At 37.5% G+C, this 17,172-nt stretch overlaps 1 protein-coding gene across 6 annotated transcripts in view; it reads right to left on the minus strand.

Annotated features, from left to right (window-relative positions):
* The window catches only part of MID1 (midline 1), a 318,886-nt gene that overhangs the window by 25,713 nt on the left and 276,001 nt on the right, over positions 1-17,172 (minus strand). For all 6 annotated transcript variants that reach the window (XM_074323499.2, XM_074323501.2, XM_019746335.3 and 3 more), the window contains exons 4-5: positions 13,365-13,472; positions 4,229-4,377 (exon numbers count right to left, since the gene is read on the minus strand). In XM_074323499.2, the coding sequence (XP_074179600.1) occupies positions 4,229-4,377; positions 13,365-13,472 (257 nt within the window). The remainder of the gene's footprint in view (positions 1-4,228; positions 4,378-13,364; positions 13,473-17,172) is intronic.

Consider the following 17,172-nt stretch of genomic DNA (forward strand, 5'->3'; position numbering starts at 1 on the left):
TGGTTTACTTTGGTCAGCTCAGGATTTTCTAAATGCGTTTGGCTCTGGAATCTTGTTATTTTAATACCAATTACCACCCTTCAGAGCACACCTCAAAAACCATTCAGTTGACTGTTGGAGTTCTTGGCTTTGTATACTGGGAAAGTCTGATGGATCCTTGAATTGCGTGTTTTGGTGAGGGACAGAGGGGTCACCTTGTAGAGTCTGAAAAATGGATCCTGTTCAGAAGGAATCTTCCTTTACCATCCTCTTGACACAGATAATTTGCTACTAAAAGGGATTTTAATTTTAGATTTCTCATAAGTAGTAGGTCAACTTTCTTATGCTTGAATTTAGTGAAGAGTTTTGCTTATTTAACGTAATTTTATAAACACACATATACAATCATACCAAAGACCTGTATATTAGTGTGGCTTGAGAATATTGTATGTTATATAATCCATTTGCATCCATTTAGTGAGTGGGAAGAAATGGAATTAGCATTTGTTGTGTGTTCACCTTGACATGGGAAATGGGCTAATATTTTTACTACATTATTTCATTTTTATCCCTGCAATAACCATGTTAGGTAGGAATAATTGGCCCTGTTTTATAGATTCATTCACTCATTCATTCATATCAGGCAGTTTGCTATGTGCTAGGCTACAGTGATGAAAACAAGATGGCTGTGGGTCCTGCCCGCTGGGAGCTTATGAGCAGAATTAGACTCAAGAGTTAAGGAGCAGCCCCGATGCTATCCATAATTACTTCTGGACAAGAACACAGAGCCAAACACTTGATTCCAAAGCATATGCATCTCCTACAACGTAAAGCTTGAGTCCCTCTTTCCTTTTGTGTTTTTTTGATGTTACTAAATTGAAAAACTTTTTGCAGTTTGATTCAGCTTGTAGGCGAACATATCTACTATAGGTGATTTAATGATGCAGAAAAATTGCATCCAAGTCTCACTTTAGGAAGGCCTGCAGCATTAAAAGTTTGTTCTGGGCTTTCCACCATTGAATAGAATAACAAAGATGGTTTACAAGTGTACAGGTGCCAAAGCTCAAGGCAGACACAACAGGAGGCAGAGAACCATGAGGTCACGTCCTAGAGAAGAATGTTAAGTGTTGAAGAATAGAGGCAGGTAGATGGAGACCACCACTGGAATAAAGACATATAAGGAGGGGTCAAGCTGATATACTGAAACGTGAAAACACAAAGCCAACAAACATTATGGAATATCTGTGATACTTAAGGCCCATTCTTAGGATTCATCAGCAGTGTTACCACAACTACTGATAGAGGTAGCTATCATGAGCCGCATTTTCTAACTAGAAAATAATTCACGAATAAATCCAAAGAATCATAGTTAATAAGTGGCAGTGCTGGGATTTGGACCCAGGTTTCCCAATTCCTAGTCCAAGCTCAGTGCCATTTTCTGCATTCCAGTTACTGGAAAAAGAGAAAGGCTTAGGAATCAACCAAGAGGACTGACAAATAGAGACGGAGAGAGAGGGGATGCAGAAAGAGGGACTTCTAGCAAATTTTTATAGGCATTATGTATTCACACTCGATGGCAGTTTAGACTTCTCATAAGCAGTAGGCCAACTTTCTTATGCCTGGATTTGGTGACTAGTTTTGCTTATTTAATGTAATTTTATAAAAATGTGCACACCATCACACCAAGAACTATAATTTAGTGAGGCTTGAGAACATAGTATATTATACAATTCATTTTTAGAAAGACAAATCGGTCATGTTTCCATTCTTGATGAGATGGGCTTGTTATAGGCAGGGGTGAATGGGACCAGATATGATCTGCTGTATCTGAGGGAGAGCACATGTGGGCGTTCATGTGCTTGTGTTATACTTCAAATGTAGGTCTTGTTGCAGAATGTTCTATCTTAACTGTTATGGGGCCACATTCTCTCCCCTTGCTAGGTGAGAATTTTTTCATGTTATACTTGATCGAATTTTTAGGGATTGATGAAAAAGGCAGCTCATAGTAGCCACTTCATCTGGACATCTCATGATTTATAGCTGGAGGAAAGTACTCTTGGATTCCAGTTGGAAAACATGACGTAAGTGTAAATGTTGTCTAGTAGAATGTCCTGGGTATACTGGGGTATTAGTGCTGTCTGTACTTTTTAACTTTCAGATGAATATAAAGCAATAGGATACAGTCCAGATGAGAGCAGCGAAGAAAATTAAATACTTGGAAACTAAGAGTCATGAGGAAAGAAAATGGCTTCTCTTAGAGCAGTGGGAAATCGTTTTAAGGATATAAAAGGGATGGTAACCAGCTCTTATCTATGTGCTTTGGAAGAGATAAGTATCTAACCAGTCACAGAAGGAAATTTTTTCAAATATAAGAACTAACACAATGAAGCTGGTTGGATACTAGACCAGAGTTGTAAAAATACTGTATACAGGTAACCCCCCATATAACATGGCACTTCTATAACACAGTTTCACTCTAACATGGTTCGAGAGCTGGGGAAATCCTTGTACAACACGGCATCCTAGAACACGACTTCACTCTAACACGGTTGGAGAATTAGAGAAATCCCCAAACAACACAGAGCATGATAAGAGCTTTTAAGAGCGAAAGATATCTCATTTGACATTTTTCATTCGAGCATGGATGTCGTATCAGATTTGACTGCAGAATTTTAAAATGTATTAGAATTTTAAATCCATTTTGTTCATGGAGTATTAAGTTCAGAGGATGAAGATACCTTGTCAAAAAGAAAACACCCTCGGTTAATGGTGTTTAGTAGTGATGACGAAGAAAACATTATTTAATACGTAATAATGTTATACTTTTGGTGAAAATTGCTTTAATAAAGATATTTCTATTGATTATAAAAATATAATAGTACATTTAAAAAATTTTTGGAACCTAACCCTTTTTGTACTAGTTCTTTGTTTCATTTAACATGGATTCGCATAACACGGCATTTTTAAGGAACCTAACAACCATGTTATACGGGGGTTACCTGTACTATCATTCAAAGAACAGTGAAAATGAAAATATCAATGCCTACCTCTATGTGATATTTTGAAAATTAGCAGTGTCCAATACAAGCAAGCACTTAACAAATGTTAGTTTTCTTTCCCTTCCTTGACGAAATTCAAGTCCTAAGATGGTACTTTTTTTTCTTAGGCCAGGGGTTGGCAAAGTATGGCCCGCGGGCCAAATCTGGCCTGCTGCCTGTTTTTGCAAAGGGTTTTTCTGGAACACAACCATGTTCATGTGTTTCTGTATTATCTGTATAGGCTGTTGTAGAGCTACAATGGCAGAGTTGAGTAGTTGTGACCAAGACCTTACAATTGGCAAAGTTGAAAATATTTACTCTTTGGTCCTTTCCAGAAAAAGTTTCTAGGAGAAAGACCAGCATGAATGAGCTGTCTGGGTACTTCTAGTGATAGGCTTCTATTATTGCTTTGGATAAGGGGCAGCTGACGCTGAAGAATAAAAAGTCAAGGCCATTGGCACTGACTGGAGATGTCATTTAGGTGGTGTTAGGTGCTTATCTTTGGCTCCACTTGAATTGCTATAGGTGTTTGTATCAGTGAAGACCAGTAATTTGTATGCCAATCAAGTATGGGTACTAAAGGAACACTCAGCCTGCCAGTTTTACTGCTGAGCTGACCATTCAAATAACGTCATTTTTCTGTTCCCTATCCTGGAATAAAGGATATTTTAAAAGAAGGAGGTAGGAGATTGACAGTTTGGTCCTTTCTCTCCCACGTTAGTTGGCCTTGACCTTTCCAGGAAAGGTGAAGCTTCTCAACGAAATAAAAACAGGTCTGAAAGAGAACAACACCTGGACCATTTTTCTTTAGTAGATGAGCCTGAGATAGAAGAAAAGATTTCCTTTTATGTTTGTGCCTTCTTTTTGATTCTTTGCTATCAAGTGTATGATAAGATCAGGTCTGAGAGTCACAATACATGCTGTTTTTGTGTCATCATAAGCTTTTCTCCCCTAAAAGTAGGCTGATTTTATTCTTCCTAACTGGAGGACTCTTGTTTCAAAGGCCTTGAACTCCAGGCTGCTACTGAAAAGGCTCTGACATGTCAAAGGGAAGCATCTTCGGCTGGAACAAAGCAAGTCAAAGCATCTATTCTCTCTGGTACTCAGCCTTGAAAATGAAAACAAAAGCAAGGCAAGGGCAAGGCCAACCAATCACACCCCAGACACAGGAGCCCAGCAGATGAGAACTTCCCAGCAGCCCCTGCACTCACCTCTCGGTGATATTCTTAGCAGTCTGTAGAAACCGCGCATGGTCATTCTCCTTCAGAGAGTGTTCTGCTTGGGAGATGAGTGATGCCGACCGCTCAATGCATTGTTTGCAGTTTGCAATCTGCTGAGCCAGCTTGCGAAGCCTCATCACCTTGAACAAAAGCATGGAGATGGTTACACGGGTGGGCTCACTTAGTGAAAATGCATCAGGCTGGACCCTTCTGATGTGTGCATTTTGTTGCACGTAAGTCGTCCTTCAATAAAAGTTCAAAAAGTAGGCATAGAGAGATATCGAAATATGGAAATCCCAGTTATGGGACTCTTGTCTTAGGTATTTTTTGTCTCCTTGGAGAAGTGTTGCTAATTTGTTTTATGAGGAAACACTAAATTGCGAATTGCTTCCCTGCTGAAGGGGGAAAAAGGTGTTGCCTAGTGGTAAGTTACAGAGGGTCATCAGACCTCTTCCCTTGACTATTACACACAATTACTGTAAGTCTGTAGGGAACCCTGGAACTTTATCTCAGTTTTTCAGCTGTGCCATCAAGAAAATAAAACATCTCTACAGGCACAAATGTGTGGCTTAAGTAAAACCCATTTTCTAAAGAGTTCTTTGCAATCCGTATAATAAAATTGTGATATAAAAACATTAGGTATTACTATTTCCCACACTATCTAAAACTCACGTGTTAAATTAACAGACAGGGAGCATTTTTTCCATTGATTAATATTTTTCCTGTTGAGCAGATGAGAGAAAGCCAAAAAAAGCACAGCTGGGCCATTTCCCCTCACTGGGAACGTCATTTCCAGGCACTTTGTGCTTACTTGATAACTAAGAACTATTTTGATAAGCATTTCCCAGTCGGGATAAAAACACATGTTTGGTTCCAACCTCCATTCCAATTCCTGATTCTGTCTTGCTCGCAAACGACCCTCAAATGTAATCGACCATAACCTCTAGGGCAGGCCAAGATAAGTCCATGGTAACCCACTTGACCGTTTGCTCTGGTGTTTGAAATGTGCTGTGAGATGAAGCCCTCTGGCCAGAAGCCAAGATAAAATTAGACTGCTAATTGGAATTGCCGTACGCCTAGTGCCCCCATCCACACAGCCTGGGACAGGTCTTGGCCAGCTTTCTGATCATTCTGGAATGGAAAACAGCCGTGGGTGAAAGGGTAGGGAGGAGGCCAGTTAATCTGTCTTACAGACAAGGCTGGCTCAGGCTCCCTCCAGAATTCCTGCTAACTCCAAGAAATTCCTTCTTTCTCCAGGTCATCATTATCATCCCCATGCAACTCTAATCGAAGAAAAGGAAGGAAGGAGATGTCAGAGCTTGAGGCCTCTAAGGAACATCCAATTCCAGCTATGTCGTACTATAGCAAACAAAGGAAATGAATGCTGAATCGACAGGCAGCAGCCACAAGATTTCAGCCAAGAGTGAGAAAAATTCTTGAAAGGAAAGTTAGAGAAGGAAGTGTCAAACTTTGGGGCAAGCAGTATGTGATCTTAAGCCTGTTAAAAGACTTAACTCATTGTAATTCCAGTGATCATCAGCCGCAGAGTAACTGTTCATTAGTTGAATAAAATAACACCTATTTTACACCAAACAGAACTTAGCGTCTAACATCATTACATTCAGAGGTAAAGCTAAGAAAGGTAGAGTCCAACTCAAGATATTCAAACACATTCATAAGAATTTGTCAGAGGAAGGGAAACTAACTTAGAATCCCTAGAACAAACCAAGTGAATGGAATATGAATCACACCACATAAAGAATGCTTTAAATTACATGGCAGAATTGAAGACGTTTAATACAATTCTAACAAGAGAAAAACACGGTCAAAATATTCCGTTAGAATAACTTCATGTCAATCACTTATCCTTTCAGTATGCCCACTAGTGACCGCACTGATAACAAATGTCGCAATGCTTGAACTCCATTTTCTTCTTGCTTTTCTTCTATCACGATACTGGAAATTAAAAATGACATAAGAGGAAAAGAAAAAAAAAAGCCCTAAATCACACATAAATTGAAGCAAGCCAAAATGAGAGCCTGAGAGCCTCCTTTGAAAATGTGGGAATGTTTTACAGAAAATAATTGTTGGCATAAATTTAATTCTAGTTCAGTGTACAGTTCCATTCGCTACACCAGAGGAGCTTTTAAACCTGGTGTGCACAACAATCAGCTGGGGATCTTTTTAAAAGAGAAACTAGTCGTTTGGAGTCACTCTGCAATATCCTAGGTAAGGAGCTGTAACTGGTAGAGCAGCAGGGATCAGCGTTTTAACAAGCAATGAACGGTTTTTGATCTGTAGGTGATGAATCATTAGTATGGTTCAGGACTAACATTTGTAGAACAAAACAGGAGAGGAGAGGAGAGGAGAAAAGAGATTAGTAGAGTGCATTTCTGGTACAAAGGGCAAGTTATGTTTTGTAAGATTTCTTTCGTGTGTGTGTGTGTGTGTGTGTGTGTGTGTGTGTGTGTGTGCTGAATTTGCTGTCATATGTACTGCTTACTGTGGATTTCAATTAAAAAAGAAAATGAAAAACACTGCTCTAAGTTAGGTGTTCACAAACTATGGCCTGTGGGCCATATCCAGCACACAACCTGTTTGTGTAAATAAAGTTTTATTGGCACATTAGCCACATTCGTTTATGAATCATCTATGGCTGTTTTCACACTACAACCTTGGGCAGAAGTGAGCTGTTGCAACAGAGACCATATGGCAAAGCCTAAAATATTTACTATCTGGCCCAGCCCTTCACAGAAGTTTCCTGACTTAAAAGATTCTGATCAGATGGCCCTGATTTGAACCAAACTCTGTGAAACACCAACCTACGTGGTACAACACTTCAGAATCAGACACTGAGCATTTAGCAAAATACTAATTTCTTCATTAGAAAACACTTTTTAATGTATTATTTTTAAAATCTGATGAGATGAATAAAATATAATTTTTAAAAAACAAATAAGTAGATACCAAAACACAAGAAGAGTTTCTATACTCATATATATGTGCTACTGTTGCATGGGACATTTTTCCGAGTCGGCACTATTCTTTTGTCCTTTGTTTGGGGACTGTGATTGCCACATTGTAATTTTTGGAATTCACTCCATACTCATCATGAAAATATTCTGTCTGTTGAAATCTCCTTTTAGTGAGGACATAGGCCTATTTATATCATTTTATTTGCTGTTGACATATGCTTTTCAAAGTAGCCCTTTATTTTTCTTTAAATGCATTTTAAATGCTTGGATATAGATGTATACATCTATCTATCTATCTATATATATACATATATATATACATATATATATGTATATATATGTGTGTGTGTGTGTATATATATATGTATATATATATATAGATGTTACTATCAAAATTGCTGTGTCCAAACAATTGATCCTCAATTAACGGAAGTATCTGAATGGACAATGAGGCCTAAACTCAGCATTTCTATAAGGGTATAGAAAAGCCTGCACATTTAGTCCAAGTTAACTACCGTGTATTTTGGAGATTTAGAGTACGTACATAAAAGCAGTGAAGAGAAGGACGCTTTTTCTCATTAGCTGCGGCCCTTCTACCCTAGATCTGTCTGAACAGAAAATGCATAATTTGTTTAATCTGGAGTTTGCCATCAGTTTCTCTTGTGTTGACATGAAATGTATCCCCTACTACTGAAGAAATAAGACAATTCTTTCCCAGGGAGACTCTGCAGTTCACCTAAGTATAAAGGCTGTTCAGCTATTTATTTCAAAGAATGCACAATGTTCTTAGAGCAGGAATGACCAGTATGTACTCATGTGTAATAGCATCGCCTGTAAGGCAACCTCCCCAGTGAGAGGATTTGAGGTGAGCTTGTTCCCACTGGGTCTAATGGCCTTGCGATTGGCACCAGAGATGGAAGGAGACAAAGTAGATGAAATTTTGTGAAGTGGATGAAATTCACCTTTGTGGTCTCCACGAGTACACCAGTCCTTCCTCCAGCTCCCTACTTCCAAGTGCTGGTCCGAAGGCCCCACTGTCGCTTCTCTGAATTCAGTGTCCTCAGACTGTCCAACCACCACCCTGGCCATCCCCATTAGGCACCAAGCCCATACTTGCCCTCCCTGCCCAGCATCTCAGATTCAGGGTGTGGGTACCCATGCTCTTCTTTTTTTCAAAATGCATCTCTGCCACCACATGTCCTGCCCAGGGACTCAGCCACGGTGAATTCTGGGGTCTGGGATCAACTAATCCTAGGTCATGTGCCAAAGCAGTAACTCAAGAAAAAGCTGAAGTGGGCCCTCAATTTTTCCAAGTAACGTTGGCTTTCCAATATTGCCTTCGGAGAGAATGTCCCTGAGCAAACGTGCACCTTTCAAAAAGTGATACATTTCAAACAGGCAGTATTAAAAGTAATATTGTACCTGTACATAGTACCAGCTTTACCAAATCTCAATATTTTCACAATACTAACATCAGAGTTTTCAAAACGAAAAAAGATGTTATTGATAGCACTGAAGCCCTTGTGTGTCCCCCTTCCTAATTTCATTCATGTCCCTCTCCAGAGGAAAACACCCTCTTGAATTCAGGGTTGAATGGAACTACATCAAAATAAAAGGCTTCTGCAAATCAAAAGAACCATTAACAAAACAAAAAGACAACCAAGTGAATGGGGGAAGATATTTGCAAATGACACATAAGATAAGGGGCTACTATCCAAAATATATACAGCACTCATACAACTCAACAAACATCGATCTGACTGAAAAATGGGCAGAGGACCTGAACAGACACTTTTCCAAGGAAAACGTACAGATGGTCAACAGACCCAATGAAAAGATGCTCAACTTCACTAGCTATAAGGGAAATGCTAATGAAAACCACAATGAGATACCACCTCACACCTGTTAGAATGGCTATATCAAGTGTTGGAGAGGTTGTGGAGAAAAAGGAACCCTCATACACTGCTGGTGGGATTGTAAATTGATACAGATATTATGGAAAACAGTATGGAGGTTCCTTAAAAAATTAAGAATAGAGCTACCATATGACCCAGCAATCCTTCTGGGTACCGTGTTTCCCCCAAAATAAGACCTAGCTGGACAATCAACTCTAATGAGTCTTTTGGAGCAAAAATTAACATAAGACCCAGTCTTATTTTATTATAATATAAGACTGGGTCTTATCTAATCGAATCGAATTGAATCTAATATAACATAATATAAATAATATAAAATAACATAATGTAATAAATACCGGATCTTCTATTGATTTTTTGCTCCAAAAGATACATTAGAGCTGATTGTCCAGAGGTCTTATTTTTGGGGAAACAGGGTATCTTCCCCTCAAATTTGGAAACACTTATTTATAAAGATATATGTACCCCTATATTCATTGCAGCATTATTCAGTGGCCAAGACATGGAAACAACTTAAGTGTTCTTTGACAGATGACTGGATACAGAAGATGTGGTATATACATACAATGGAATATTACTCAGCCATGAAAAGATGAAGTATTGCCATTTTCAACAACATGGATGGATCTTGAAAGTGTTATGCTAAGTGAAATAAGTCAGACAGTAAAGGACAAGAACCATATGATTTCATTCATGTCTGGGATATAAAACAAAAAGGAACGAATGATATACACAATAGCCAAGACATGGAAACAACCGAAATGCCCATCGGTAGATGACTGGATTAAGAAACTGTGGTACATTGATACAATGGAGTATTACACAGCCATAAAGAAGAAAGAAATCTTACCATTTGCAATGATATGGATGGACCTAGAGAACATTATGTTAAGTGAAATAAGTCAGATAGAGAAAGATAAATACCATATGATCTCACTTATATGTGGAATCTAAAGAAAAGAATAAGTGAATGAACTAATCAGAAACAGTTTTGGAGACATAGAGGAAAAACTGAGGGTTGCTAGATGGGGGGGGGATAAGGGGGAAGGTGAGGGGATTAGAAAACAGTCTGTAACCACAAGATGGCCATGGGGTTTTGAAAATTAATTTGGGGAATGTAATCAATAATGTTGTAAAGATTTTGTAGGGTATCCGATGGACACTTGTCCCATTTGGGAGACCACCTCAGGGATGATGTAGATGCCTGATCACTGCACTGTGCACCTGAAGCTGAACAATAATGAATGTCAACTATAATTTTATATATATGTATATATATGTATATATATGTACGTATATACATAAAAGAAGCGGAGTACAGCATTAGGAATAGAGGCAGTGGAAATGTAATGGCTGTGTGCGATCTCAGAGGGATAGTGGATGGGGGGAGGGGGTTCACACAGTGTGAGGGATATAAATGATAAATGTCTAAGTATTACTTTGTCTTGTGCACCTGAAACTAATGGGGAAAAAAAGAGGAACAAATGAAAAAACAAAACAAACAAACAAAAACCTCATAGACACAGACAACAGAATGGTGGTTACCAGCGGGAAAGGGGGTGGAGGGAAGGATGAAGAGAGTAAAAGGGGTCAAATATAAGATGATGGAAGGAGACTGGGCTTTGGGTGGTGAGCACACAATAAAGTAGACAGATGTTGTATTATAAAGTTGTACATCTGAAATTTATATGTTATTAACCAATGTTAATACATTTAATAAAAACAAACAAGAAGAACCAAAACACCATATATATATATATATATATATATATATATATATATATATATATATATATATATATATAAATAACCTTACATGACAAAAGGGACTTTACAGATGTTATTAAGTTAAGGATCTTGAGATGGGAAGATTATCCTGGATTATCTGGGTGATCCCAATGTACTTATAAGGGTCCTTATTAGACAACCAGGAGAGTCTGTCAGAGAAAGAGATTTAAGGATGGATATAAAGGTCAGAGTGATGTGAGGAAGAAAACATGAGCCAAGGAATGTGGGTGGCGCCTAAAAGCCGGAAGAGGCAAGACATGGAGATAATGGCCTAAAGCCTCCAGAAAGAAACAGTACTGCCAAAATCTTGGCTTTAGCCCAGTGAGACTAATTTTGGACTTCTGACCTCTACAAGGTCAGATAATATATCTGTGTTGTTTCAAGCCACCAAGTTTATGGTAATCTGTCACAGCAGTAATAAGAAACTAATATGAGTATTGAAAGCTGATAGCTGCACATGACCTTGTAAAAGCAACAAATTACCTTCCATATGCATATTAATAATGAATTGCAGGTGTATTTCAGGCAGTCATGTGTCTGAGAACCTGGAAGATGCCAGGTATTAAGAAATGAACACATGTGGTGCATGATGCTGGAAGAGGAATGATATCCTGGAAGGACTCTAGGCTGACACTCAGTGCTCTTCTAAGTTGTACAATTTGTATGTGGGGAAACAGAGCTTCTCGGAGTCAGTCCTTGGCCAGGGAACAATTCATATTAATTTGTTAATTTGCTGTAACAGCTTCAACAACTATTTGATTTGATTTGAACTTTTTTGATTACTATCACAATGTACATGTATAAATACTTTTCAATCTACATAGACAAAGTAATTTAAACATTGTACATTAGAAATACCTTCAAAATTTTATAGAAAACAGAAGAGCACATACATTAGCTATTGTAATCTCTGTACTACTTAATATTTGATAATTTGATTTAATTATACATATTTTATTAAAGTACAGTTATGACTGGTAAGAAAAGAAATTCATGAACTTGTTGCATCTTGAACGAATGTTTCTATTTATAAAATATTTACAAACTCATGCTTTGAGGGCAAAGAAATAGGTAAAATAAAATGGATCATAAATATTTCAATATAAATGGGACTAATTTAAAAATAGAACAAAGTGGTGGATTCTAAAGTGATCAAAAGTTTCTGAATGAATTTTGAATAAGAAAGTGGCCATAAAGAATATATAATACAAATTTGTGAATTGCTTTTTCAATATAGTTTACTGTAAAACCACAGGAAATTTAAATGTACAAACATTAGAAAAGAAGTACTATTAATATATCCACAAAGGGGTATATGATAGAATGAAACTAGGAGTTCTGCCACCATGAAATTATACATGTCTAAATTCCCTCATGGGCATGGGAAATCACTTCATAATTTCTATATATAAAGTCTGATTCATGTAAATATTTAATACTGTGTTTTCAAAAAATTACAAATAGAATTACCATACGACCCAGCAATCTCTCTCCTGGGTATCTACCCAAAAAATCTGAAAACATTTATCTGTAAAGATATTATGTGCTCCAATGTTCACTGCAGCTTTATTTACGGTGGCCAAGACATGGAAACAACCAAAATGTCCTTCGATAGATGAATAGATAAAGAAGATGTGGTATATATACAAAATGGAATACTATTCGGCGGTAGAAAAAGACGATATAGGAACATTTGTGACAACATGGATGGATCTTGAGATTATTATGCTAAGTGAAATAAGTCAGACAGAAAAAGCAGAGAACCATATGATTTCACTGATATGTGGTATATAAACCAAAAACAACAAAAGAACAAGATAAACAACTGAAAGAACAAAAACTCATTAGACACAGACAATAGTTTAGTGGTTACCAGAGGGTAAGGGGGGAGGTGGGTCGTAGATGAGGGTAAAGGGGATCAAATATATGGTGATGGAAGGAGAACTGATTCTGGGTGGTAAACACACAATGGGATTTATAGATGATGTAATACAGAATTGTACACCTGAAATCTAGGTAACTTTACTGACAATTGTCGCCCCAATAAACTTTAATTTAAAGAAAAACAAATAATACTGTATCCATTGCTAGGGTATAGCAATAAATGTGCAATGAACTCTTCCTCTCTGGAACCCACCTTCTCATAGAGAAGAGACATGGAAAACAAGGCTATGACAGACCAAAGCTCCATGCTGCCTCCTGGAGCTGGGTAATGAAGCAGCCCTTGCGTTACAGATGTGCATAGGAGACCATGACAATACAAAGAAAAGGGTGGAGGAAAAAATGGCCAACCAAGGGGCTTTGAACTACATTTTTAAAACTGAGTAGGAGATTATAGAAAATATAGAAAATGGGGATACTCAATATTTCCTAAGCTATTGAAATGCACGGAAATAGGATATTTTCTCCAGGTACAGAATATGACATCTTCTGCCCTGGGAATCGTACCTTCCCTTCTTTGATCTTGGTTCCAATAATTTGCCGTCTTTGCTGAATGATCTCAATGAGAAGATCACACTCCTCCATCAATTTGGCTTCTTGACGTGAGGCATTGACCTACAGGATAGATAAAATGGTAAGCATTCATTTGGCCTTTGTTTTCAGTTTAATGCTCTTTTTAATGTAGACTAGTATGTTTCTGGTAACATTTTAGATGTGAACTCTTCTTCCAATTCTGCAGGGATGGAAAATATAGAACTTACATGTGTACTCCCTGTCTTGCATTCCTGGAAAACATTATTATCCAATGATAGCAGTCTTTCTGCTGAGCCAGACTAAGCTTCAGAACCCTTAACACAACATGCACATAGCTATTACCAGTTAGTTGGAAAGTGACATTTGAAATCGATTTGCAATTCCTGTTTATATATTTTGAAAGAAAGTGCAATTTTGGCCTATTAAACATAAAAAGTAAGTTTTAAAAAAACCCAAATCTTCATTTATAGAGGACAGATTACTATCAATGTCTTTTGGACAAATTTTACAAGAGCAAGGTAGCAAGGTTATATCACCTTTATTTAACTTTTGTTTTAAATATAGACATCAACTTTGTATTTAATCAGTATAAAAATCAAAAAAGAAAAGGATAGTTAAATATTTTATTAATCGTATGACATAATTTAAAATTTTACTTCTGGTATACTTCTGAAAGACCAAGGTTTTACAATGAAAGCACACCATTCTCCTAGAAAGGTAGATTATGATAGAACGGCTTATATTTGAAGTTTTGAAGACTCATTGTATGCAAGGGAGGGTGGGAATTAGCTCATTCTTGGCAACTGGGCTTGGGAAATACTCCGAGCATACCATTTCCTCCACCTCATGACAATTCCGAAATGCTTATTCACAAACAGAGACCCAGAAATCACAGCTGTGGGAAATGGAGATAGCCTGCAAGAGTTTTATGATTTTAACACAGCACAGGAGGAGCTGCAGCATTACAAGGAACGACAGTAGCATTGATTACTCCAGCATATCTCAGGGAGGAGACATGGCCCAGGCGTTAAGCACTTTTGATTTGGGATACTTTATTTAACTGGACTTAATTTCATTCTCTTTGAATGAGACAAACTGGAAGTAGGGTCAGGAGTTCAGGATAAAAATCTATTGGTGGATTTTCAGAGAAATCATGTCCTGTTTCCAGAGGCTAGAATTCCTTGACTTTTATTCCTGATCATAAGACAGCAGAGAGACTACTCAAGACATCTTATTGAGAAGATGATGGTTACTGGACATTTGCAGCAAACCACGAGGTCATGTCCTATGTCAGATAAGCACACAGACGTATTTGCCAAATGTTTCATGAACAAAAGAAAACATTACAAATGCACTGATGGACCAGTACAGAATGTGGAACTCAGCTAATATTTCAAGGAAGTTAATCACTGGGCTCAATTTCCCTTACTATTATTACTTTTATGTCATCATTTTTAGTTCCCCTTAAGGCTTCCCAAATAAATTTTGCTATCTCTGGAAACATTTACCCGAAACTCCATTACTCTCAAGAAATTTCTTATCTTTCCTTTTGACCTCAAACTGAATTTAATAACTGACTACAACCGAGCTACGAAAAGGATGGGATCATATTGAAATCATGGGCACATGATGATGGAGAAAGTGAAATTTCTGGAAAATAGCACCCTGCACTTGGAAAGTGCTTCCTAGCATGAGTTCTAAGAACTAAGTTGTACTTGAGCATACAAGCAAGATAAATCTAATAGGAATGCAAGCTCCATAAGGGCAGGGACCTTTGGCTGCTGTATTAAATGAGGCATCTATCCCAAGCGCCCAGTGCCCTATCTGGCACAGAATAGGCATTCAAAAACTATTTCTTGAATGAATGGATAGTAAAATGACCTTCCAAGAAGAGAAAAGGTAAAATGTAATGAAGCAAGTAGCTATCATGATACACGGCAAGCACTCGATAGGCAGGTATTCGATTAATTAGTTTTCTAGGACTGTATAGACAAAATTATATCCTATGGATTTTTTTTGGGGGGAGGGGGAAGCGTTGCCTTTTTTTACAGCCTTATTGGATATGTGTATGTTTCACATATCATAAAATTCAGATATTTATAAAGTATATAGTTTTGTGGTTTTTTAGTGTATTCAGAGTTGTACAATCATCATCGCGATCTAATTTTAGAACATATTCAACATTCCCAAAAGAAACCCCATACCCATCTGCAGTAACTCCACATTCTCACTACCCCCCTGCCTTCAGCCGTAGGGAACCACTAACCTACGTTCTGTCTCTTTATGGATTTGCCTGTTCTGGACATTTCATATTAATGGAATCAAACAATATGTGGTCTTTTTTGTTTGGCTTATTCACTTAGCATAATGTTTTCAAGATTCCCCCGTGTTGTAGCCTGTGTCAGTACTTCATTCCTTTTTATGCCAAATAACATTCCATTTTAGAGATATACCACATTGTGTTTATCCATTCTTTAGTAGATGGACCTTTGAGTTATTTCTATTTTTTGGTTACTATAAATACTATTGCTATGAACATTCATGTATAAACTTTTGTGTGCACATATGTATTCATTCTTCTTGAGTCTAGGAGTGGAATTATTGGGTCACATGTCAATTCTATGCTTAACTTTTTGAGGAGCTTCCAAACTGTTTTCCAAAGTGGCTGCACCATTTTATATTCCAGCAAGTATATTAAGCTTCCAATTTCTCCACATCCCTGTCAACGCTTGAAATTGTCTTTTTAAAAAAATTCGTCCTAATGGATATGAAGTGTTATCTCATTGTGGTTTTGATTTGCATTTCCCTGATGGTTAGAGACATTGAGCATCTTTTCATGTACTTAATGACCATTTGTACATCTACTTTGGCGATACAACTATCCAGATCCTTTGTTTATTTTGTAATTGTATCATTTGTCTTCTAATTATTGAATTGTATGGCTTCTTTATATATTCATCAAGTCTATTATTATCAGATGTGTGATTTGCACATACTTTCTCCCATTCTGTGGGTTGTCTTTTCATTTTCTTGTTGGTGCCCTTTGAAACACAAAAGCTTTTATCTTGGTAATGTCCAATTTCTCTATTTTTCTATTGTCAGTCATGGTTTTGGTGTCATAGCTAAGAAACCTCATCCGAGGTCATGAAGAGCTATGCCTGTTTTCCTCTAGAAGTTCTCTCTCTTACAGTTAGGTCTATGAGCCATTCTGAGTTACGTTTCAGTGTGATGTGAAGTAGGAGTCCAACTTTATTCTTTTACTTTGGATATCCAGTTGTCTAAACACCATTTATTGAAAAGACTATTCTTTCCTCCATTGAAGTATCTTAGCACCTCTGTCAAAAATCAATTGACCACATTGTGCGGTCCTCAGGTTTTGATGTTGCTAACCTATACTGTGCTTACAGCTATTCTGCTTCTGACTAAATCTGATGAGACCCCACTAGTAATCCTAGAGTAGGTGTCATCAAATGTGGAGTAGTTGTTCTACTCATAGGACGGTATTAGGGAAGTCAAGGAATATTCACATTTCTAAGTTTCCCATTTTGTAAAATGAGGTGACTAACAACTGCTCTTTTAGCCACGTAGATTATTGTGGTAAATACATGGAATAATATGTGAGGAAATATCTAACATTATGAAGCCAGGGACAAATCTGAGGTAGTACTGTCTGCATTGAGAAGTAGTTTCGTTAATAGACTGATTTGGGTTCTTCCATGGTAGGAAAAGTATCCCAGTTGCTATGGTAATATGCGTTCAAGTTAATCCAAATTCTGACTAT

This window comes from Rhinolophus sinicus, chromosome 18 (assembly GCF_057876585.1).
Source record: "Rhinolophus sinicus isolate RSI-liver-muscle chromosome 18, RSI-T2T, whole genome shotgun sequence".
In the NCBI taxonomy this organism is placed as follows: domain Eukaryota; kingdom Metazoa; phylum Chordata; class Mammalia; order Chiroptera; family Rhinolophidae; genus Rhinolophus; species Rhinolophus sinicus.